Here is a 23,143-nt window from a genome sequence, read left to right as displayed (position 1 = left end):
CCTTTAAATACGCTTTGTCCCTAACCCCTAAATGCATATATAATATCTAATTGTTAGATATTGTTTAGATGTGTTAACACATACATACATACATACATACATACATACATACATACATACATACATACATACATACATACATACATACATACATACATACATACATACATACATACATACATACATACATACATACATACATACATACATACATACATACATACATACATACATACATACATACATACATACATACATACATACATACATACATACATACATACATACATACATACACACACACACACATACCTTTCAAATAATAAAAAGTTTTCATTATTATAGGTTTTAAAAAATATTAAATTAAGGTTATTACTTTTCTTTTTTTAAAGAATTTCACTACTTAGAAAAGAGAGTTATGAATGCTCGATCTCAGACATTTGAGTTTACATCTGAGCTGAATCAAGTAGAGGAAGTTGTTTGCAGCATATTTCATACTTTGCTGTTTCATAGAACTACAGGAAAGTTTCATTATCAAGAAGAAGGATCTTATACTATTGGTACAATTGGATTTACAGATGTTGACTGTCAGTACATAGACCTAACTTATGTAAGATGCTCTAGTGAGCAGCTTGATCGAAGTGTACAGTTACAAGCTCGTCAGTTTAAAGAACTTTTGCGAACTATGGAAGGTCATAAAAGTGGTCAGATTTCTTTGGAATTTTATCAGCGACGGAAAAATCCCTGGCCATTTCCAACAGAAGCTGTTCCTTGGGAATTATGGATATTAAAGTTTGCTGTTCTGTCTCTTAATAATGAAAATGATCGTATTAAGTTGCGAGAAAAGTTATCAGACAATGTTTGTGAAAAAATCCGATCAATATGTGAGATAGTTAACCAACCTGAGTATATACCAAAAATGCCAAATGAGTCTGATCTTTCATTTGTATTTGACGATCAGTTGAGTGATATTCAACCATATTTACATAAAATAGCGTTTCAAAAATCTGAGTATACCCCTGAAATGACTGTTGGAGGCACAATGAGAAAAATTTTTAAAGATACTTTTAGTTACTAATTTTGTTAAAATCTTGTGGTGTTTCTTTTTATTAAAAAGAAAAAAAGTATATAGTTCTGTCAAAAAACAAACATTAAGTGCTATAAAATTATTTATAAAATTTGAAATAGCTTTGTATTTAGTTGTATATAATATATTTATCATTCAAAAAGTAGTACAAAATTGTTGCAATATAAGATTTAAAACAAAAAGCATTGCTAGAAAATTCAGTTTTATTATTATCATTTTCTTGTCTTTAAATGGAATAGCTGTATAGTATAATACTTTTAAAAAACCTTTAAACATTTATGAATTTTTATTTTTCATGAAAAAAATTTATTTCTGCTAGTAAGTTCTTTCTAGATGAAATAATACCTAAGAACTAAAATTTTATCTTAATTTGGTCATTTCTTATTTAAATATTAAGGTCTACGCCAATTGGTTTTCAACATATGACTACTAATATCAACTGAATTCATGGATCATAGTCTTTAAATTTTTTCTTTTGAATGGATGCCAGCAATTTTTAATCTAATAAACTTGAAAATGTCTTTATCTTTATTAATATTTTTTATATTCAGGCTATCTTTAAAATGCTTGGTGGAGGATTTCGCAAAAAAACAAACCGCACCAACCTTAGAAAAAAAGTTGATACAGCAGACAGCGACGAAGATGATGAAAATAAGGATAAAACAGAATCAACCATTAACCAAACGCCAGCAAGTGCACCAAAGCCAGTTAAAATAAAACAAAATACCATGCTTAGTTTTGGAGATGAATTAGAAAATGATGAAGAGTTTGTAATAAAAAGAACAAAAGCAAGTTCAACTTTAGAAAATCAAGTAAAAAGAGAAAAAAAACTAAAAAAGAGGCGAGATAAGCAACTTCCCCAAGAAACTTTTGCTGAAGCAGATAAGAAAGAACTTCTTGATACCAATACACCATTAGTAAAAACTTTTTCTGATGAGGAAGATTATAATTTCAAAAAAGATGATTTTAATATTTCTCACAAATTTAATATCAAACAAACTTTAGGCACCAATGGTAATATACCTGATGCAGCTATGATTTATGCTATGAAAAAAAAAAGAGAACAAGCAAGGCAGTTTGGAGATCAAGTTGCTTATATACCTTTAACTTCAAATAAATATGAAGGACGATTCCCTGAAGGAAACTCAAGACTTATAAGAGAGGATGATAGTAGTGATGATGAAAGAATTGAAATGAAAGGAACTGGTGTAATATCACATCCACAATTAGAGCGTCGGAAACAAGTTGCCAAAGCATTAGAGGAGTTTCAGGATGAAGACAGTGCTAATGAAAAAAGAGAAGAACATGATGATGAAATACAAAGATGGGAAGAAGAACAGATAAAAAAAGGAAGTCACATGCCAACAAATCAACCAGAACCATATGGTCCAAAGCTTCCATTGAATTTTAATACTGGAATGCTAATGGACCCAACTGCATATGTTTCTCATTATACAATGGCGCCATTGCAAGGGTATTGCAATCAAGCAAATAACATTACATTTAGTGTACCGCAATACTCTCAAATTCACCAAATTCCATCCCAAGATACTCATATTTATTCAATAGAAATTGTTGGAGAGCAACTTAGACAGCAATTGGATACCAAAAAACAACTTCATAATTTACATAAACAACAGCTTGAAAAAACAAATTTTGATTTACAATTTTCTTCTGATAATCTTATAAATTTAGAAAAAAAGTCTGTTGATGTTTCTGAAAGGTTCACATTTTATCAAGACATCAGAGGATTTGCACGTGATCTTATAGAATGTTTAAATGAAAAGGTATACTTTTCTATATCATTAGTGTTAATGAATTTTTAGTTATTTGTTCACTTTTCTATATCATTATTCTTAATGAATTTATAGTAATTTGATTTAGTTATTAGAATGTATAGCATAAAATAAAAGTATGCTGTAGAAAACTTGATTGATTACTAAGACATGTTTAAATTTTGTTTAAAAGCCATTTAAAGTTGTAGTTCTTTATAGCTTAAATTTTTTAGTATAGGCTATACATTTTTTTGTGACTCAAAGGTTAAGCAGATAAATGACCTTGAAAATAGCATGCATTCGATACTCATGAAGTATGCAGAAAAGCTTGTTACACGCAGACAAAATGATGTCAAAGATGAAGTAGATGAAATCTCTGGTAAACCAAACACAGGTAATTTGTTTTATAAGATTTTGTACATGTAATCAGGTGAAAATCTGATTAGTTTTTTTGTGAATATATATATTTTTTCTAAATATTTGCATTCTAGTTAACAGTGAATGCTACTTTTTTTTTTCTAAAAGAAAAATTGAAATGAATCTTAAAATGTCTTTATTAGATAATGACCGTGTAAATAATATTAGAAGTCGTAGAATAGCTGAGCGTGAAGGAAGAAGGGTGAGAAGGCGTGAAAGTAGGCAAGGAACTCCACACAATGAAGGGATGTCTAGTGATGATGAAGTGATACCAAGTGAAAAATTAAGATATGAAGCTGAACAAGGTAGAATGTTAAATCTTTTTTTCTTTCCAAAAAACATTTACTCTTACAGGTAAAGGAAATCTCATTCCCTTTGAAACAACTTTTATGGTCTTTTGATTTTCCAAGAAACTAAAATGCATATGGATATTGCATAGAAATCAACAATCTAGTGAGTATAATATTTTCAATAGTAGGGTAGTCAAATCACAGTTATATGATCTTTGATAGTAGAGAAGTCACATGATCTTTGTTAGTAAAGAATAAAGTTAATACTTTTGTTTTGTTCAGTAAAATTTTACAAGCATGTAATAAGTTGTATATACTTATATGATTTTGTGTTCTCATAAGTTTCAAAAATTATTATCTTTATGATTATTAACTTTTATGATTTTGTGTTCCCATAAATTTTTACAAGTAAAAAAATTTAAACTTTTTTATCAATTGACTAGTTTTTAAAATTGACAATATTTTAAATTTGTATATAATAACTGTTTTTCTAGCTGATTTTGGTGAAACCATATGAAAAAGTTTAGTGTTTTAACTTTTTTACCTAGAGTTCTTTTAGTATTATTTGGTAAAAATATAAACTTAAAAAAAATACCAACTAACTCATATACACAAATCCTTAAGACAACACAATGTTTGCATTACCATAACAACTACAGTTAGAGTTTTTTTTTACTTTCATTCTTTAATTTATTGCAGCTGTTTTAAGCTTAAATTTACCTTGAAAATGATTAATGAAAATTGATACCTATGCAATGTTAAATCTTTGAATTTATTTCAAAAGGTTTTTTTTTTTGTATTTTAATGTTAGAGTTTTGAAATTTGCACTTTGAAATTTGAAAATTGTTTTTTAAAATATTTAAAATGGTATGATGATTTGTAAAAATTATGTTTTTAGCAAAGGTTTTAAAGGATGCTGAATCCATTTTTGAAGATGTTGTTACAGATTTTAAATCAATTCGTGAAATAATGTCTCGTTTTGAACAATGGAAATTTGCATTTAGTGATACCTACAAGGAAGCTTTTTTAGGTATTTGTTTACCGAAGCTATTTACTCCTTTTGTTACTCTTGAGCTGCTGAACTGGAAGCCTTTAGAGGTGAGATCGTGTATGATTATCAAATTTTTCTCACAACTTTTATATCTTAAGATGTAAGCAAGGATGTAGCTATTTTCATAAGCTAGAATTTTATTGTAAAAGTAGTTTTAAAAAAAACCTTGTTCAAACTTGTTCATATTGCACAACAAGGATTGAGTTTTAAAATTTGTTTGTGATATAAAATACTTAAAAGTTTTATTTCATTATGTTATTAAATGGTTATTCTCAAAAAGAAAACACTGATTTTTCGGAGTTAATAATATCTGTCTGAGTAGTAACAGAAATGATGCAAAGTTAAAGAATTTTATGTTAAATTTTCAAAGAATTGTTTATTAGGAGTTTTAAAATTTTCAATGCTACCAAAATCTAAATCAATATTTAAGAAACTAATTATGTAAATAATGTTCTAGGCACAGCAAAACATTGACTTTGAAACAATGAACTGGTTTAAAACTCTTGCCATGTATGGCCACATACCAGATGAATTAGATGTTAATGATGAAGATATAAAATTAGTACCAAACATAATAGAGAAAGTCTTAATTCCAAAACTGACAGGTAACCTTTCAAATATTTAATTGTTTTTGGTTCTACTTTGATGCCTAATTGCTAATTACAATCAAGAAGTGTAGTGCAGGCAATATTCCAAAGAATACTTATTACTTGTAGTTGTAGACCTTTTTATGTTGTTACTTTATACCAAAATATTAGTCAGGATGAGTTTAGAAAAAAGATTTTTTGTTGCAGAGCAATATGAGATTTTCATGAATAACAATCTGATTAGTTTTTAATTTAGCAATTGTATTATTGTCTTTTATTAAATATCAGCATTAAAAATGCATTTTATGTAATTTTATTAAATATCAGCACTTAAAAATGCATTTTATGTAATGCATTTTTTTAAATACAGGTTTTGTTTTATGTGAATTTATTTAAGTTGGAAAATTTTTAATTATCATACAACATAAGGTTTGCTAATAATCATCTTTTCTTTTAACATTTAAGTTATTTATTAGAAATCATCCCATCTTTTGATTTTTTGAAAACCTACATTCTTTAAGTTTAATCTTCACCATTTTTAAGATTTCATAAGATTAGAGTAGTTGTGCCTGGTATATGGTATGTTTCCATTTTTTTTCTTTTACATTTCTACATCTTGCTTTGTTTTTTTGTTATTTTTCTTATCATCTTGATTCTGTTCTTCATCAAAAAGGTCTGTAAAAATTAGGTTTATTGCTTATGCTGATTCCAAGGAAACCCTTCAGAGGTATGAATGTATGCATATGGTATGGTGATTATGCAAATTTTTAAATATTCTAATTTATCCAAGTGAGTTCACAAATTATCCTGTTATAGCTGTTTTTTTCCCCCAGTTCTGGTCATTGCATTCACCAGATTTATTGCTTTGCAATTTCTAGTGCTGGGGCAATCTAAAACAGTTGGTGTATATAGCCAGACCACTTTTAACAAATAAAAATCTGAAGGCTAGAATAGTAGACTTTGCCCTTTAAATAACTACTGATAATATTGGAATTATTTGAAGTACTTGTGGAAACCGGTTTTTACTTTAAAGTTTAATGAAATTAACAAGGTAAATTTTTCTGATTTCATTTGTTTTATTATACTTAAATTGGAAGTTGAAGCTGTAATTTACTACAAGATGATGTTTTAATACAAAACTTTGCCATGTAAAACTGACAAAAAGTGGTAAGTCTGCGTTACAAAAAAGTTGTTCTTGCTTTTACCAACATTTTGCTCTCATGCGGTTGGCTTAAGAAACAGACGATTAGTAAAAAATATTCAAAGGTTTCATACTTTTTGAAATTTAGAAAATATAGTATATATGTGGTGCTGTTTTTAAAAACATTAATAAAGTTAGAGTTATATTCATTTAGCTCCAAATGTTTTAGATGGTAGAAAAAGAAAAAAAAAAATTTTAAATTACCACTTACTGACAGTTTTGTAATTATTTATAACTTGCTTTATAGTTATTTATAAATTGCTTTAAGCTAAGAAGTAAAAAATTATTAAAGTTTACCCTCCCTTTTCCACTTTTCTGTTACTTTCTAGTTTTGAAAAGTCTGATTGACCAAATTAATAAACAGATAATGCATAATGTTATTTTCTAACTTCTTATAATTTAAATTACAAAAAGATATTGATTGTTAGTGAATGGAAACTTTTAACTTTGGTGTTGGTTTTGGCTGAAATTTTGGTTGAAATCAAAGAGTCTGTTAGGACAACTTTTTACTTATTTGGTTTTGGGCAAACTTTCAGTTCAAACTATTACCATGACGAACAGAATTTATTATTAAGAAATTTTTTTAAAGTTTAGATGAATTGTTTTTAGTTTAGTTTGGGATCATAAGGATTTCCTGATTGTATTGGTGTTTAATTTTATGGAGGGATAATCAGTTTTTAATTATAACAGTTGTAGTAATTTTAATTAAAACTATGTTAGGTAATTGGTTCAACTTTTATTCTCAAATTATTCTTTAAATGAATTTCAAGTATTAAATATCTTCAAATGTTCTACTTTTTTTTCAATTATGTTACATACTGATCATTTTAATACCACATGTCCCATAAGTCACTACAAAATAAATCTATTTTGTCTTTCCAAATATTTAATTAAACAAATTTTAATGATGAAGAAGCGTCATAGGAATGAAGAATTTTTTTATACCATTCAATGTAACAGCCATCACTTTCCAGTATTAATTGAACACAATCAATAAAAGACAGAAGCACTGATCCAATATTGTCAGTGGTTATTTGAAGAGCAAAGTCTGATATTCCAGCCTTTAGATTTATTTATTTATTAAAAGTGGTCTGGGTACATACACCAACTGTTTTAGATTGCCCCAGTACTAGAAATTACAAGACAATAAATCTGGTGAATACAGTGGCCAGAACTGGGGGAAAAAACAGCTATAACACAATAATTTGTGAAGGTCTCTGTTATATATTGTTGCACATTTCTCTTTTTGTGCAGCTATTTTTTATGTACGTTTTCAATAGGCTTTCAAGTATGGAACCACATAGTTCTGTAAAATAGACAGGTAGTTCTCATCATCAATAGTCCCAGTTTTGATTAAAAATGGTGGAACAAAATTTTTTCCAGAAAAATCCATCCACACACACAACTTTGGTGAATTAATTGACTTTTCAGCATAACAGTGAGGACTCAAAATCAAAACATTCTTGGTGTAAACAGTTTCTTCCAGATGGAAATACACCTCATCTGTCCACAGAACTTTGTCTAGATTATCCAACTGGTTTTTCAAAAACCATGTAGTGAATTCCTTCCATTTTGCATAATCATCTGGTTCCAATCAATGGTGCACTAATGTGCAAAATGTAATAACACTTGATGACTAAAAAATGAGACAAAATTTAAATCAATTTATGTATGCTATTCATAATCATGCCATTGAAATAAATTAGTATATTTATAGGGAATTTAATTCTCTATTAAAATTATACTGTAGTTTTAAAATGTTAATTAAAATGGCTCCGTATAAAAGAAGTTTGCAAGAAGACCTAAGAAAACGCATTTGCCAATTTAGAAATTCGCATCTGGAAAAGCCAAAAATCTTCACAGTAAAACACTTTCTAGATGAAGGAGCATCGAAAGCGACCATATATCGTGCTCTAGAACGTGCAAACAATAATTTAGGCTATCAACAAAAAAAAGGAAGCAGTCCAAAGGCAAAAAAAATGGACAAAAAGCACATAGACCAATTGAAAAAGGCATTTGATCATCATCACGGTGTTTTGCAACGTCAAGTAGCTCGAAGATTCAATTGTGACCAATCGTTTATATCTAAAATTCTTAAAAACAAGACGAATATTAGATATTACAAAAAGAAAAAGATTCCACATCGAAGCAAAAGCCAACTAGCTCAAATCAAACCATTGTGTCGGCATATGTATTGCAATTTAAGGAATTTTGATTTGTCTCGGATGGCAAATCATATTTCACATATGCGAATACAACATTGGCTGGCAGCGATGGCTTCTATTCTAGCAAGGTATCATCTACAACTAGCAACGTCAAATTCAAAAAAAAAAAGAAGTACAAGGAAAAGGTGTTAGTCTCTTTGATTATATCGCCCAAAAGGACTTCAAAACCAATGTTTTTTGAAAGTGGCCAGGCAATCAACAAACAAGCATACATCGGATGTCTCCGCAAGCGGTTAATACCCTTCACTGATGAACATTATAAAAATGAAGAGTACTTGTTCTGGCCAGATTTAGCTAGCTCGCACTATGCAAATGAAGTGGTTTCTTTTCTAGATGCCAATAACATCAAATACCTTCCAAAGGTAAAAAATCCACCCAATGTACCAGAAGATTGACTGATTGAGGACTTTTGGGGTTAGTTGAAACGCTTAGTCTACGAGGATAATTGGCAAGCAACAAGCATTCCTCAACTCAAATGGCGTATTGTGAATTGTCTTAGCAAAATGGATCTGGAAGTGGCAAAAGGTTATGCCTCAATGACTTCTGTTCGTCTTGGTCAAATTGCTTTTAATAATGTTATTGAAAACCAATAAATATATTTTTGTAAATATCATATAATTGTTTATAAATTTATTTTAAATTATATTTGATAGCTATGTAACTGTGGCTAAAATAACAATTTTAAAGTTGTCTCATTTTATAGTCATCAGGTGTTAGTTTATAAAAAACCTAACCAATAATAATGAAGATAAAATATGGTTAGTTTACCAGAAGTATATATTTTTGTATATTACATAGATTTTTTTTTAGTGAATTATGGGACACACTGTATATGTTAATAGTTATTTCATGTTATTTTGGTATTGATTTGATTTTCAATTTTTTGGTCTGTTTAGGTTTTAATTTCAGTTTCACTCAAATTTCAGTTTCAGCTTCATTTTTAGTGAAATTTCATTTTTTTCAGTTTTTACTGAAATTTTAGTTTTGGTCTTTCACTATTCATTATAAGAGTTGGGGTAATAAAAGAGTGAAAATAAAAAATTTTGTAAAATTGAAAAGTATAATAAAAAGCAGGAAGAAATAGAAAACTTGAAGTAATGAAAAAGTAGTTATCAATATATAATCAATAAAAATCAATAACATTTTTTGAATACTACCATTTAAAAAAGGCTAGTAAAGGTAAAAGCTGCTTGAAAAATAACATCAAGGTGACAAAAGAGTTTTATTACCTGAGGTGTTTAGTTTTGATTCAGTTCATATTAATGCCACCTATTAAAAATTCTCTGAACTGACAATGTTTGATTTTGCAAAAGTTGGAAAACTAAAGCTTAGTGCATCTAGTTAAAGATCAACAAAAAAAACAACAAATAATACATGGTCATCAACAGTCTCAAGAGCCTCATCTACGCAACAAACTAAAAAAAGATGCACAAAGTATCCAACAATCACTAGTCAACGTTGAAGTGATGCAATTTGTTCAGCTCTGATTGGATCATTTAAAACTAAGTTCTAATTTCTTTTTCCAGCTGTACAGAAGTGATTTCAAACTCAACTATTGACTGTTAGACACTTAGTGTATCTTGTTTGTTGTTAAAAGTATATAAACATGATTTGAAAAGCATATAAAGAAAAATTTTTAATATTTTTAAGGCCTTCCCTTTTCTGTTAAAAATTTTTATAACATGCGTTTCAGATCATGTTTGACATCTATTAAACTTTTTAGTTTGACTTTAATATTTTTCCAATCAACATTTTTATTCCTTTTTAAAATTTTTTTCAAGTTCAAGTCAAGTAAATTTTTCAAGTAAATTGATACTAAGTTTTTTTTAGCACTTAGTAGTTAATGGATTTACAAAATATTCAAATGTGAAGAAACAATTTTTGAGGTTCAAAAAACAATTTAATTTTTTTTTAAATTTCCTTCAATCACAACACTCATAATCCATGCTTTTTTGATAATTTTACACCATGATATTAAAAATTCTGTATCACAACTTGTAACCTTTATCAAATCTTTGATTTATTTGCCTATGAATCTGGGATTTTACAGCATTTTATTGATACAATTATGTTTGTCACAATGTACACTTTTCCTTATATTTCCCTGAATTTTTTAAATTCCTATAATAATATATAAACATTTTCTTATTGTCTAAGTTATTAATTATACTAAAGAAAAGAAGTGGATACAACAAAAAGAGAAACAAAAATCATTCTATAATAAAGTTTATATATCCTATCATTTTTTTACTATGTTAAATATCTTATGAAAAAGATTTTTAACCCTTTTTTATAATAAGGATAATTTCTTCTTATCAAGGAAAAAAAAAAAGTTTGTTTTCCAACAATCCCTAAGTTAAGAACAATTTAAGAATAAAATTGCTTGATTTGAATAACTGTTAAATGTACATTTGACTGCACATTTAACAGTTGCTCAAATGAGGTCAAATTCACATTTAACCGTTCTGGTGAGAAAAAAGACTATGTAAAATACTTAATGTTAATGATATCTGAGCTCATTAAGAAAACTTATCAATATTTAGAGATTTAAAAACAAAAGCATGGCAGTTTTTTAAAAGTCAAATACCTTATGTTTCAGAAGTATTCAGTACTTTTAATTGATATTTTAAAATTTGAAATGGAGATATCTGAATGTCCTTTCTCACCCATATTGGTTTTTGTCATAAAAGATATTAAGTGTTCTCCAAACTTAAAAAATTACTTCAGGTATAATTTTTTACAGTGATGATGCGAGATGTTTGGGACCCACTTTCAAGCAAGCAAACAAAAGTTTCTGCATCTCTATTTCAAAGACTTGTTGATGATTTTCCTACCATAACAAAAGAAAGTAAGACTACCAAGGTCTGTACTTTTAATCTTTTTTTTTTTTTTTTTTACTAAAAATAACCTTAAAAGATTTACTTTTTCAGTGAAAATCTTTGTAAATCATCATATATTATTTTATGGTATTCTATCAATATGCAGCTACACTGTTAGATATAAGGGTAGTTCTTTTAAAAGACATCAAACCTACTAATTATATCAGGGCATATCTATTAATAAATCAGTAATTAAAACAAATCAAAACCATATTTTAAAACTTTAGAAACTTGGTTTGTTTATAAAATCTGATTTTGTAATGAGTTCTTGAGTCTAAAAAGAAATTAAAGATATATAACCTAATTTATAAATATATAACTATAATAATTTTTATATTTTAATATTTCATTTTTGCATTCTTTTTAAAACAGGTTAAAAGGCTTTATAACTAGCCAGTAAATTATTAATAAATTTAGAAAGTATAAATTATGTATGTTTTAATTTGTTAATATAGTTATTTCTCACTTTAAAATATTTGACTTTATGCAAATTAAAATTCTGTATATTTGTTGTAATTTTTAACTAACTGTGATCTACTTTTAAATTACTGTGATCTACTTTAAATGGCTGTGATCTATTTTAAAAGTGCATGTAAAATTTATAAAGATTTGTAAAGAATTCTGTTTGCAAAAGATTTTTCTTATTTCCTATTTCATAATCAATATATATATATATATTTTGTTCTCTCCTATTCATTATTCAACTCCTAAATTTTATATAAATTGGTTTAAAGTTGTTTTAATTTTATCTGGAGAAATGTTCTTGGAAAGCGCACAACATAAATAGAGCTTGTTTAGATCATGTATCTTCATTATCTGACATTTTTAATTTTTGCAACTCCTTTATGTTCAGAGACATTACTTGATGCTGTATTTTGGGAAATTAAACCTTTTATATATAGAACTTCTGATGGAAACATAGATGGCATGATTCCAAAAATATTTAAGGAAGGCCAATACTACTGTGGCAATGAAAGTGTTGCCTTCATAAACTTCACAAAACTTCTGCCCTCTAGAAAGGAATACTTGAATCTTCTTCACTCCAAAACAAAATATGAAGAAAATGAACTCACTGGCATCACTCAACAGAAATCAATCTGGTTTCCTGATGACTCTTATATGGATCAGAAAGATCATGAAAAGTTTAGAGGTCTTCGTTCTTTTCAACTCATTAAGTCTGAAAAACTAGCAGTCATTGTGCCTCGTTATGTAATTTCATTACCAAATAAAATGCTGCGTGGTATTATGAGTTGTAGACAAATTTTAGTTCTTCTTTTTATGCTAGCAATAATATTTGGAGTTATTATATGGATTGCAGAATGTTCATGCAATCGTCAATTTTCAAGATTTTTTGTAAAGGGGGCAGGCACAGGCATTTGGTGGAGCTTGGTTTCAATGACTACAGTTGGATATGGAGATGTTGTACCTCAATCTATTCCTGGGAGAATTATTGCTTCAATATGGCTATTTATTGGTGTGATTATTGCTTGTCTCTTAACAGCAACAGTCACAGAAGTCATTGAAGGTATAAATGATTTAAACATTTATGAAAAAAGAGTCTCTGTTCTTGAAAATTCATATGAATCAAAAGTGGTTAGTGAAGTTTATGGTGCTGAAGTAGTGGGTGCTGAGTCATATGAAGCTGCATTAAACATGGTTCGAAAAGGACAGGTGTTTGCTGCTCTTATTAATGATGATGTTGCTGCATGGCTTCAAAAAGAGATTGAGAATGATAGCAGCTCTGTTCCATTACGTGTTATAAATATTTTGCCAGCATCTTTATACATAAACTGTCTTATTTCTATGAATTTGTCAAGTGCAGCTAAACAGGCATTTAATTGTATGTATGAGCAAGCTGATGAGGTTTATAGTCGTTCAATTCAACATTTTCGACGAAGTAGTCATACTGAGACATTATACATAGACTCAATTTCAGACATGTTTCAGAAAAGTGTTCTTTATCAAATTCTTCTTGGTTTAATTTTTATTTTTGTAGGTTTTGGCCTACTATTTGAATTGTGGATGAGAGGGTCTGTAAGGCGAAAAAGTAGAATAGAGACAGCACTTCTTGAGAGGAGTAGTGATTTTATATAGCTGTAATATAAAGCTCTGACTTTGTTTATTGAAAACATTAAATAGAGTCAGAGCTTCTGCTCAAATATTGTTTTTTGAAGTTTTTACCCTAAAATTTACTTATACTATAATTTATTACAATTTACCAAAATAATGTTAATTTAAACACAAAAACTTAAAAATAAAAAAGATGAAATATGTAAAAATAAAAAAAAAATGTTTATAAAGTTTTTCTTATTACTGTTCAATTTAAGCTATTTTTCATATTCATTAGAATGTTTTTTTTCTTTGTAACAAAATATTTTTATTATTTTAAATTGTTCTCAGAACAAATCCTTCTTTAAAAATTTGTCTTGCTAAATAAATGAAAACCAACAAAAATTGTATATTTATATCACTATTTGTGTCACAAATAACAGAAATTTTTTATTTAGCTTAAAATTGATAAGCATTAATTGATAAACCAAAAAAACTTTGTGTCAATGGATAGTCATACTTTTTGTAAAGTGTAGGACTTTGACATGAATAAAACTTTAACTTTCAAGAAAGGTGCATTTTATTTACCCCAAGACTAAGCTTAAGAGAACTTAAAGATGTTGGCTAGAATAAATCAGATCTTTCCAAGTAATTTTTTAGCTGATTCTCAAGAGAAATTCAGAGGAGATATATTTATAAGAGATAGAGAAATGAAAGAAAGAAAAAATGTTTTGATGCTTGAAAATTCATAAGTTTTAGGTATTAATGGATCACAAATGATTGCTGTTTATTCATCTTGGTTATAAATAATTGCTTAAACTTTTTCTTTTCTCATTTTTTAACTTGCATCTCAGTTGTATATTGTTAAAGAAGTTTGCATAATTGTAGTTAGAATTACAAATGTAATTAAAGTTATAATTAAAATAAATTATGAACTTATAACAAGGAAAAAACAAAATAAGTTAGTTTGAAATTTTTTATGTTCTAGCTAAATGCTGTAAAGGACTTTTGTTATCAATGTTTCATGTAATATATTGTGAAAAGCTGTAAAGAACTTTTCTCATTAATATTTCATGTAATATATTGTGAATTTGATAATTCATTTCCTCTGTCTATTTTATTACATGTAGCTTGTGTGAATAATAATGAAGATTTTAGATTATTTCTGTTTTTTCTATTGGAGACAAGTTGGTTATTTTTTTGTGAAATTTTTATAAAATGAGAATTTCTTTTCATTAATATTCAAAAAATCTTTGCATAATTAAATTTCTTTACTTTCTGAAAATATTTAATAATTAATTATTGAGATAATTAAAAAAAAATTTTTTTTTTTCTATACTCTAGACCAAAAAATATCATTTTTTAATGCTGGTGTGATCTGGGAAGATGTTTCTTTTCTTTGAACTTAAAAAATTACAATTACTAAGTGTTCTTATTGGTTAAATTATTATTATTATTATTATTATTATTATTATTATTATTATTATTATTATTATTATTATTATTATTATTATTATTATTATTATTATTATTATTATTATTATTATTATTATTATTATTTTGTCATCAATAAAAAAGTAAAGAAAAGAAATATAAACTTCTTTATTATGAGAACCAATTATGAGAATTACATATTGAAAGTCCACCAGTTTCTCCACCAGTTTAGCAAGAAAAATTAATTCTCATGTGTGTGCAAAAGATTTTTGAGAATGTTTATAATTTTTTAGCTATGCATGTTGTTTCTATAAAATTTGTTGGAATTATTTGGTGTCTATTGAGTTTTACTGCTTTGTATATAATAAGCAACTTTTTTTTATTTTTTAGTTTAGGGTTTTGTAGTTAATTTTTTATAGGTACTGTGATAAAGTTAAAAAGCAAACAGGGAGTAAAATTTGTTTTTAAAATTTTTTATAAAAAAATTTTAGTTTGTTACAGAAAATACTTACTATAACTAAAAGCATCTGAATAATTTGAATCAATTTTTTTTGTGTCTGCAAACATAAAGTTGAATATGGCTTGTTATCTCTTTTTGGCTTATATATCACTTGATATTGGCATGAGTTTGCTTTATGAGCAAAATGAAACAGCTATGTACAATATGACGTACTGGGAATTAAAGCCCTATATTTTCTGGAGTAACAAATCAAATGCAATTGATGGGATATTTCCAAGTATGTATTCTACTGTTGAATCATACTGTTTGCCAAAGGACACATTTGCATCTTTAGTTGACTATAATTTCCCAATTAAAAATTGGAGTGCTTTTTCAAAGATGTTTGTTTCAGAAGTTGATGCTAAAAAATATACATTGTGGGGCCCATTTTTTTCACCAAATTTTTTGAATTACAGTAGTAATAATACTGAAGTTTATTCATTAAAGGTTATCCAACAAGTTTCAGTAGTTGTTCCTTTAAATTCCATAAAATTGCACAGCAAACTAATTGTGGCATGCACCCGGTCGTTGTTAATTCTACTGATTGTTGGATTATTGTGTATTGTGTTTGGTTTAACTGTGAGTATTGTTGAACAGCTAAGGAACCCAAAGGGAAACTTTGACTTTTTTTCTGGTTTGTGGTGGGCTTTCATAACTCTTACAACTGTTGGTTATGGGGATGTAGTGCCACATACTTTTATTGGGCGAGTTATAGCATTAATTTGGTTATTTGTTGGGCTGGTATTTTATTCCACATTAACTTCCTTGCTTGTTCAAACAGTGACAGGTAGTTATGTATTGAATGACAAAGTAATTGCAGTTTTTCAAGACTCTTATGAGGAAAAATTTGCAGTAGATGCAGGTTTTGAAATTAAGGCAGCTGCAAGTTACCTAGAAGTTTTTGATTTGGTTCGTGACGGGAAAGCAGATGCATGTTTTATCAATCCTGATATTGCTGCTTGGTATTATGACAATATAAAAGCAGGTGATAACCCTCTCCGGGTAACAACTTCCCTACCTGCTCATATATTTGTGTACTTTTACTTCCCTACTACTTTGGATGGTGCCAGACTCAAGCTGTGGGAGTGCTTTAAAAACTATAGTGAAAGGTTCATAGACCAAAGTGTAAAAACTTTTAGTAAGAACGCAAAAGAACAAAATCTAGCTTTGTATTCAGTTTCAGAATTGATAAACTCAAAAATGTTTATTTATTCTATTGTGGCTATTGGGGTTTTATTTTCTGTTGGGTTGGCTTATGATCTTTATACCAAATATGTTCAAAAACTGCATTCATTATCTCTATCAAATAATGTTGAAATATCTTCCCCCTCTGTGCTTCTATTTGAGTTGGAGACAGAAAAAGAAAAAAATGTAAAACTAAAAAAAGAAAGTATGAAGCTAAAAGAAGAAAAATTACCTTAAGAAATAAACGATTTTTTGTAATTTTTTTTTAGCAAATGAAATAAAATAAGTTAATGATTTATCTTCTCTTTCCTTCTTGGTTTTTGTTTTCATCTTTAGATGTTTAAAAGAAATTAATTAAAAATGTCAGCTCAATCAGAATTTTTTTAACTTACTGCATTTTTTATCTTCTCTATTTGATAACTTTTTCATGGTTGTAACTTTCTTTTAACTGTTTGAAAAGCTCCTATACTTGAAATAATTATGCTTGAAATAATTTTGCTTGAAATAATTATGCTTGAAATAATTTTGCTTGAAATAATTTAGTTAGAAATCTTTGTGGCATGTTTATTTATTTTAGAGTGTCACAAGACTTTACAGCTTTACATATTTTTCATATTTTTTGAACTATCTCTTCAGATTTTAGTGGAAGCTATTGTCTCAAAACTAAAGAGTGTTGTGGAGACCGAGCTATATATACCACTTTACCCTCGCACGTAGGTTTTCAAAATTTTTCTTTAGTAAAAATCTCTTTTCTGGTAATTTTCTAGTAATTTTCTAGTAATTAATGCAATTAACATGTAACCTGTATGTAGATTTTCATCTTTGTTTCCTTAAAGGTTACTTGAAGCAAATAATTCGAGAGCCTTTGCGTTTCTTGAAAGACAGTTCTGGAAAGGTTTTAAAGTTAGTTCGTTCTTTTAAACGTGTTTTCGTAATATAGTGTTTTATTATAACTTATGTCAGGTATGTTTCTTTTCTTTTTATCATACAAAATTTAAAAGTAAAAAGTATTAATTCAATTTTTTATTTAAATTTAGCTTCTATGCAACTTAATGGAATGGAATTGGCTTTTATCGCAATCAAAGTTGCAAGAGTTAGGCGTTGACGCTATCTTAAATCGATATTTAATAATTGCTCTTCAGCAGTATCCTTCACCAGGAGCAGCTTTAGAACGAGTGAAGTCGGTATGTTTAACATTTTTTGTATTATTTATTGATAGAATTCTGCATAGGCACACTTTGGGGTCCCGGTCTCTTTAAGGATTAAGTTTTCTCGGAATGTTCTCTGTTTTTTATGTTACATTACATTTCATGGTATGTAATTTGTGATCATAGACCACTCGTAGACCACTCGTAGATACTTTTATATGTTGGTTGTTATTGCTTCTCTGACGGTTGATACATACCTATCGTAAAACATCGCAAAATATAAAAATAAAATATAATACCAAAATATAAAAATAAAATATAATAGCGTATTCAACTTTTTCACAACTAAAAGAACATAAAGTACATGAAAATATTTATAAAAACCTCCTTCTTGTTAATATTAACGCCCCTTCCAAGAAGAAAGCAACACATTATCAGAGTACCCTGTTAACTAAGGTATCTTCACGGAGAAACAAGTCAAGCGGAGTAATTAGAGGAAAGTTTGTGTTGCCTCGAATTTTTCACTTTTCAATAAATCAAACTTATTGAAAAATTTAATTAAAAAGTAAACATAAGAATTTCAAAATGCGGCTATAAAAACCAAATACATGCACATTATAAAAAGCAAAAATTTTATTTTATTTTGGTGTAAGTTTTCTGTAAACAGTGGAAGAGGAGGAGGAGGGAGGAGGAGAAGGAGAAGAAGAAGTGGGCTAAGAGAAGGGTATGTTCCCCGCCATTGTTATTGGTCTCAAGGTTTCCCCAAAGTATTGATTCGTTGATAAAAAAAGTTACGGTTCATTAAAATCAAAGCGAAAACACTCCAACTTAAAATATATTTCTTTTTACATCTTATTACGTTAACATTTTTTACTTCTTGATGCCTTTGCCATTCTTTCTCTGAATATCTTCATTCTTCTATCTTTAAGTATCCTCATTACCCTTACTTTTACCTGTTCTTTTGACTTTTTATATATCCTGAAAAAATCTTTCTAGTTTTTATTTCATCTTACCCCCCTGCAAATGCCTATTTAATTCCTGTAACTTAGATTTTTTAAGGCCGATTTTTTGCTGATGACACATTTTTTTAGATTGTTAGTATTTTACCTAAAGAATGGTTCGAAAAATCTGACCAAATTATTCCCGGATTACAGAGTGTGTCGAGATACCTGGTCTCACTTTCTAATATTATCTATAAGTCATCTCTTGGATACACAGACGATTATGAAAAAAAGCGATCTACGTAAGTGTCAAATTATTATGTTTACTTTTTGCTTAGCTTTTAATGTTGTTTTTGTAAATTTTTAGGTAAAAAAAGTAAAAAAATGTAGGCGTTGAAATTTTTTCCTTCTCAATTCCGAGATATCAAACTTTCCATTTTCTTAATATCAATTGTTTTTGTTTATTATATTTCGCAGTCGCCCGGAAATTAAAAAAACATAATTTTCTAAAGTGACGCAATAAAACAGCTTTGTTATGTAACTGTACATAACCTGCTGAAGAGTTCGTCATAAACTGCTAAATATTTAATAAATAGAAATGTATGTTGTGAATAGATTTTATTGTTAATTAATTATTCATAAACTTACCTATAAAAAAAAGTTATGAGTATTGAACTTTGTCACGTAATTAATCTTGTTTCTTGTTTTTGTTTTTTAGTATCCTTATTAAAAAAACCATATCTATTCTCATGCACATTCAAGCTTTTGATGAAGCAAGACTGGTTGCTAGAGAATTCAAAGAAAAAGACATAACTCGAAGCTCCCCATTATAACGTTTCAGTTTCGAGGGCTGGCGTTGGGTTTTTAAAAATCGGCTGTTTAAAATAACAACTGTTCGCATCTGAAAGATTTTTCTAACTGTAAAATTTATTTAAAAAAAATATATGCGCGTAATGTTTTATACGTCTAAATGTTCTTCTCTTCTCTGATTCTTTAAATTAATCTGATTATATCTCTAAAGAAGCCGAAAAAATTGCTCGGAGTGTTATTAAAGTTTTTGATTGCTAATTTGTGGCGGTTTCTCTTTTCATTTGTTTACTTAAGCCTTGCTTAATCTGCTTTTTTTAAAAAAGCTTAGAATAAAAAACAATACAAAAGAAGTTTATATCCAAACCTTTTAATACGCCGTAATTTTTCCCGAGAAAGTTTATTTAAAAGACAGCACCTGCGTTTTGTTATTCTGTGTTATTAAAGTCCACCTGACGCGTCTTACAATTTTAAGTTATCTCACCCCCGGTATTCGCATAGTCTATTGTGAGGAGTTCTTTAGCTCAATTATTTGCTGCTATATTAAAATCCATGTTAGTAGAGAAGCCTATTTGGAAACTGGGGACTTGGTTGCAGATGACCTGATAACCACTTTGTTTATTTAAATATCGCTGCCCCAGTTCAATAGTGTAATATCTCAAAAATAGTCATGTTTGTTTATTTTGAACAAACAGAGCATGGTCTTTCGAGTGCAACACTGCATTACATCAAAATAATTTATTTTCGATGTTTTACTACGGTTCTTCGTCTGAAACGAGTATTCTTTGGGTTTTGTAACTTCAAGTCATTTTTCTCAAAGCGTCTTATTTTTAGATGTTTCACTGTTGAATCGTGGCAGCGATATAGACGAAACTAAATTTTAACCAATAGAAAAAGTAAACTTTTTAATTATAAATCGGAGAATGGTTAATTTTACTCGTTAAAGTAGTTTCAAAAAAAGTTTCGTTCAAAAAGCGGAACAAAACTGCGTTCGAGTATTCTAAAATAGAATTACTTTTTTTTTGCAGAACTAAAATATCGTAAATTATTTACGCGAAAAGATTGGAGCTGATAAACAAACATAATTTTTAATTGCTATAATATTCCTTCGTAATCGTAACAAAACGGTGATTTACATTTGGTGCTCTAAATAGTGTTACATATAAATGTTGTAGTTATATATAAATGTTGTAGTTAACATCGAAATTTGTCTTTAACAAGTTTTCTCCGAATTAGCAGGCTTAACTCACGAAGAAAAACAAAACAACAATAGAAAATAAAAAGTTAGCTATCAAAACCTTTCGTGGATATATCAATAATTTATTTCTTTCTTTTTGTTTATTTTAACCCCCGTTTACGCTATTTAAAGTTGTCAATCTCCGTCATTCAGAGCGTTTGCAAAGCTGAATAGTTTAACTGGATTAGGATAACACATTTCAGAAATTCTATTTGAAGGTTTATCACCATAAGTGAAATGTTTTTAAAAAAGGAAAATGCAAAGATTACGAATTAGCAATATTTTTTGATCAAATTTTTTATTTTAAGCAATTATGCAACAAAGTCTCAAAAAAGATATTTGGAATCAAAGATGGTATTTGGAATCATAGAAGATATTTGAAATTACTTTGAAATTAAAGAACTATGAACAATTTTATAGTAAACTCTTCAGGAAACGAACAAACTATGGCTATGTTTTATGTAACTTTGAGAAAGATTTCAGTTTTATTGGCAATTTCTTTTTGTTTAAATAAGAAATTTGTTAATGGGAATGGCTTATCGGATAGTGAATGGCAAAACACATGGAAATGCGTTCCAATTAAACTTGATATTTGCAAAGACATAGTGTACAACGAAACTATAGATATGGATGGTGGGGTCCTTAATCCTTACACAAACAAAACAAATCAAGATGAGAGTAAAAAAGATTTATCAGACTTTGCTCTTTTGTTAAAAACAAAATGCTCTGTCCACTTACGCTTGTTGTTGTGTAGCGTTTATTTGCCTTTATGCAGCGCTAAAGTTGAAAAACCCATTTCAGCTTGTCGTCCTTTATGCGAAGAAGTAAAAAGCAAGTGCTTACCATATTTCAATGACTATGGATTTGAATGGCCTTTGAATCTAGAATGCTCCAGATTTCCCAAAGAAAACTCTGTTGGATCTTTGTGTATTAATGGTGGTTTAACTCCGTTTAATGGAACGGAAGAAGTCACTGAAACAGCTGCACCTTTGACAAAGAGGAAGATTTATGAGCTAGATGATAAGATATACACAATCAATCGCAGTGCGGTCACTTCAAAGGGAGCTACGGTCCACATTCATTGCGGGAATTTATATTCACGAAACAGCGAAAACTATTTTTTCCTGAAAAGAACAAAGACTTGCGTTTTAGAATGCTATAAAAATGGTCTGTTTTCTTCAGATGAAAAGGATAATATCGAGAAGTGGATTTCTGCTTTGTCTAGCTGTTGTTGTTTGATATGCTCTGTCGCTCTAATTGTTGTCTTGGCTGAATACAACAAGGTTTTACATGCAGAGAGAGCGGTTGTATTCATCACTGCTTCTTTTGTTTTTTATTCAATTGGTCATATCATCCGGATTGTTTACACGCGAGAAAACATCAGTTGTGGCGAAGAAAATGGCAGGAAATACATCTTACATGACGGCTCCGCAAACATCGCGTGTTCTTCTATATTTGTTCTTTCTTACGGGTTTTTTATGGCGCAAAATATTTGGTGGGTTATTTTGACAATTTCCTGGTTTTTAAGCTCAGGGCTGAAATGGAAACAGCAAGCATTGGCGAATAAGTTTAATTACTTTCACATCATAGCATGGGGTGTTCCCTGTGCAAAAACGCTTGTAATACTCGTTTTACGAAAGATTGATGGTAATGAGTTAACCGGAATGTGCTCAATCGGAAATCAACTCATAAGGTTATCATCACTGAGTGGGTTCGTTTTAGGTCCTCTTTTTACCTACCTAATTACAGGGACCATTTTCTTGTTTTTTGGAATACTTGTTTCATATAAGTTATCATCTTGTAAAAGTTCACCTGATTCTAAAACCGTATTAAGGTTTGGGCAAGAGGCGCTTTCAGTCGGTGTTTATGCAGTTTTACACGCTCTTTTTTCTGCTTACATTTTATCAAGTTATTTTTATGAGTACTTTAATAGGGCATCATGGACCAATGATGCATACTTAGCAAGACCAAATTTCAACGTGTTTCTTTTAAGAACTATTTTTGAGTTTATGATTGGAATTACTGCTGCAGTGTGGTTGTTGATGTTACATTTTCCTGCATTTTATAAAAGACTCAAACAGAAAATCAAGTCTCCGCACCAAACTTCTCCGTTGTTGTCGAGGCGCCCCTATCGAACCAACGGATCTCAAATTTAGTATTTCAGTATTTAAACAACCAAATAGATTTTAAAATTATATTTTTTCTTCGTTTCAGTTGTATTATGAGCGGGAAAAAGCATTTAAAATTAATTCCCTTATTTATGTAGCTAGTTGTTTGTTTAACACGGGCATGTTAATCTATTTGCTAAGCTGATGTTTGATAATTCTACAC

At 28.8% G+C, this 23,143-nt stretch overlaps 5 protein-coding genes across 6 annotated transcripts; all 5 read left to right on the top strand.

The window, feature by feature from the left end:
- Window positions 1–418: 418 nt before the first annotated feature.
- LOC145202410 (autophagy-related protein 101-like) lies at window positions 419–2,410 on the top strand. Its single transcript, XM_080075340.2, has one exon. The coding sequence runs from the start codon at window positions 419–421 to the stop codon at window positions 1,076–1,078; it is 660 nt and encodes a 219-aa protein (XP_079931466.2). The 3' UTR covers window positions 1,079–2,410.
- On the top strand, window positions 1,638–19,739 carry LOC145202300 (PAX3- and PAX7-binding protein 1-like). 2 transcript variants are annotated; one of them, XM_090081366.1, is made up of 11 exons: window positions 1,638–2,874; window positions 3,127–3,256; window positions 3,423–3,584; window positions 4,468–4,667; window positions 5,078–5,225; window positions 11,377–11,495; window positions 17,316–17,392; window positions 17,516–17,582; window positions 17,717–17,863; window positions 18,919–19,070; window positions 19,487–19,739. In XM_090081366.1, exons 1-11 carry the CDS (start codon window positions 1,651–1,653, stop codon window positions 19,599–19,601), a joined length of 2,541 nt encoding a protein of 846 aa, XP_089937492.1. In that variant the 5' UTR covers window positions 1,638–1,650; the 3' UTR covers window positions 19,602–19,739. The 2 variants fall into 2 exon arrangements, 1 of the variants encoding a protein (XP_089937492.1); XR_016450615.1 differs by having other exon boundaries at window positions 1,651–2,874; window positions 17,516–17,574.
- LOC145202306 (uncharacterized) lies at window positions 12,018–14,282 on the top strand. The gene has a single exon (XM_080075205.2). The coding sequence runs from the start codon at window positions 12,314–12,316 to the stop codon at window positions 13,604–13,606; it is 1,293 nt and encodes a 430-aa protein (XP_079931331.2). The 5' UTR covers window positions 12,018–12,313; the 3' UTR covers window positions 13,607–14,282.
- On the top strand, window positions 15,135–16,973 carry LOC149890784 (uncharacterized). Its single transcript, XM_090081368.1, has one exon. The coding sequence runs from the start codon at window positions 15,573–15,575 to the stop codon at window positions 16,914–16,916; it is 1,344 nt and encodes a 447-aa protein (XP_089937494.1). The 5' UTR covers window positions 15,135–15,572; the 3' UTR covers window positions 16,917–16,973.
- A 1,213-nt stretch (window positions 19,740–20,952) lies between the features above and the next one.
- On the top strand, window positions 20,953–23,073 carry LOC145202302 (frizzled-4-like). The gene has a single exon (XM_080075202.2). It carries the CDS (start codon window positions 21,217–21,219, stop codon window positions 22,966–22,968), a length of 1,752 nt encoding a protein of 583 aa, XP_079931328.2. The 5' UTR covers window positions 20,953–21,216; the 3' UTR covers window positions 22,969–23,073.
- The last annotated feature ends 70 nt before the right edge of the window (window positions 23,074–23,143 follow it).

Source organism: Hydra viridissima, unplaced genomic scaffold (genome assembly GCF_058129835.1).
Source record: "Hydra viridissima isolate aposymbiotic clone 2 unplaced genomic scaffold, HvirCarnegie_v1 scaffold_3, whole genome shotgun sequence".
NCBI lineage: Eukaryota > Metazoa > Cnidaria > Hydrozoa > Anthoathecata > Hydridae > Hydra > Hydra viridissima.
Note: the sequence above shows the minus strand (reverse complement) of the source record. Positions and strands in the feature narration are given on the sequence as shown.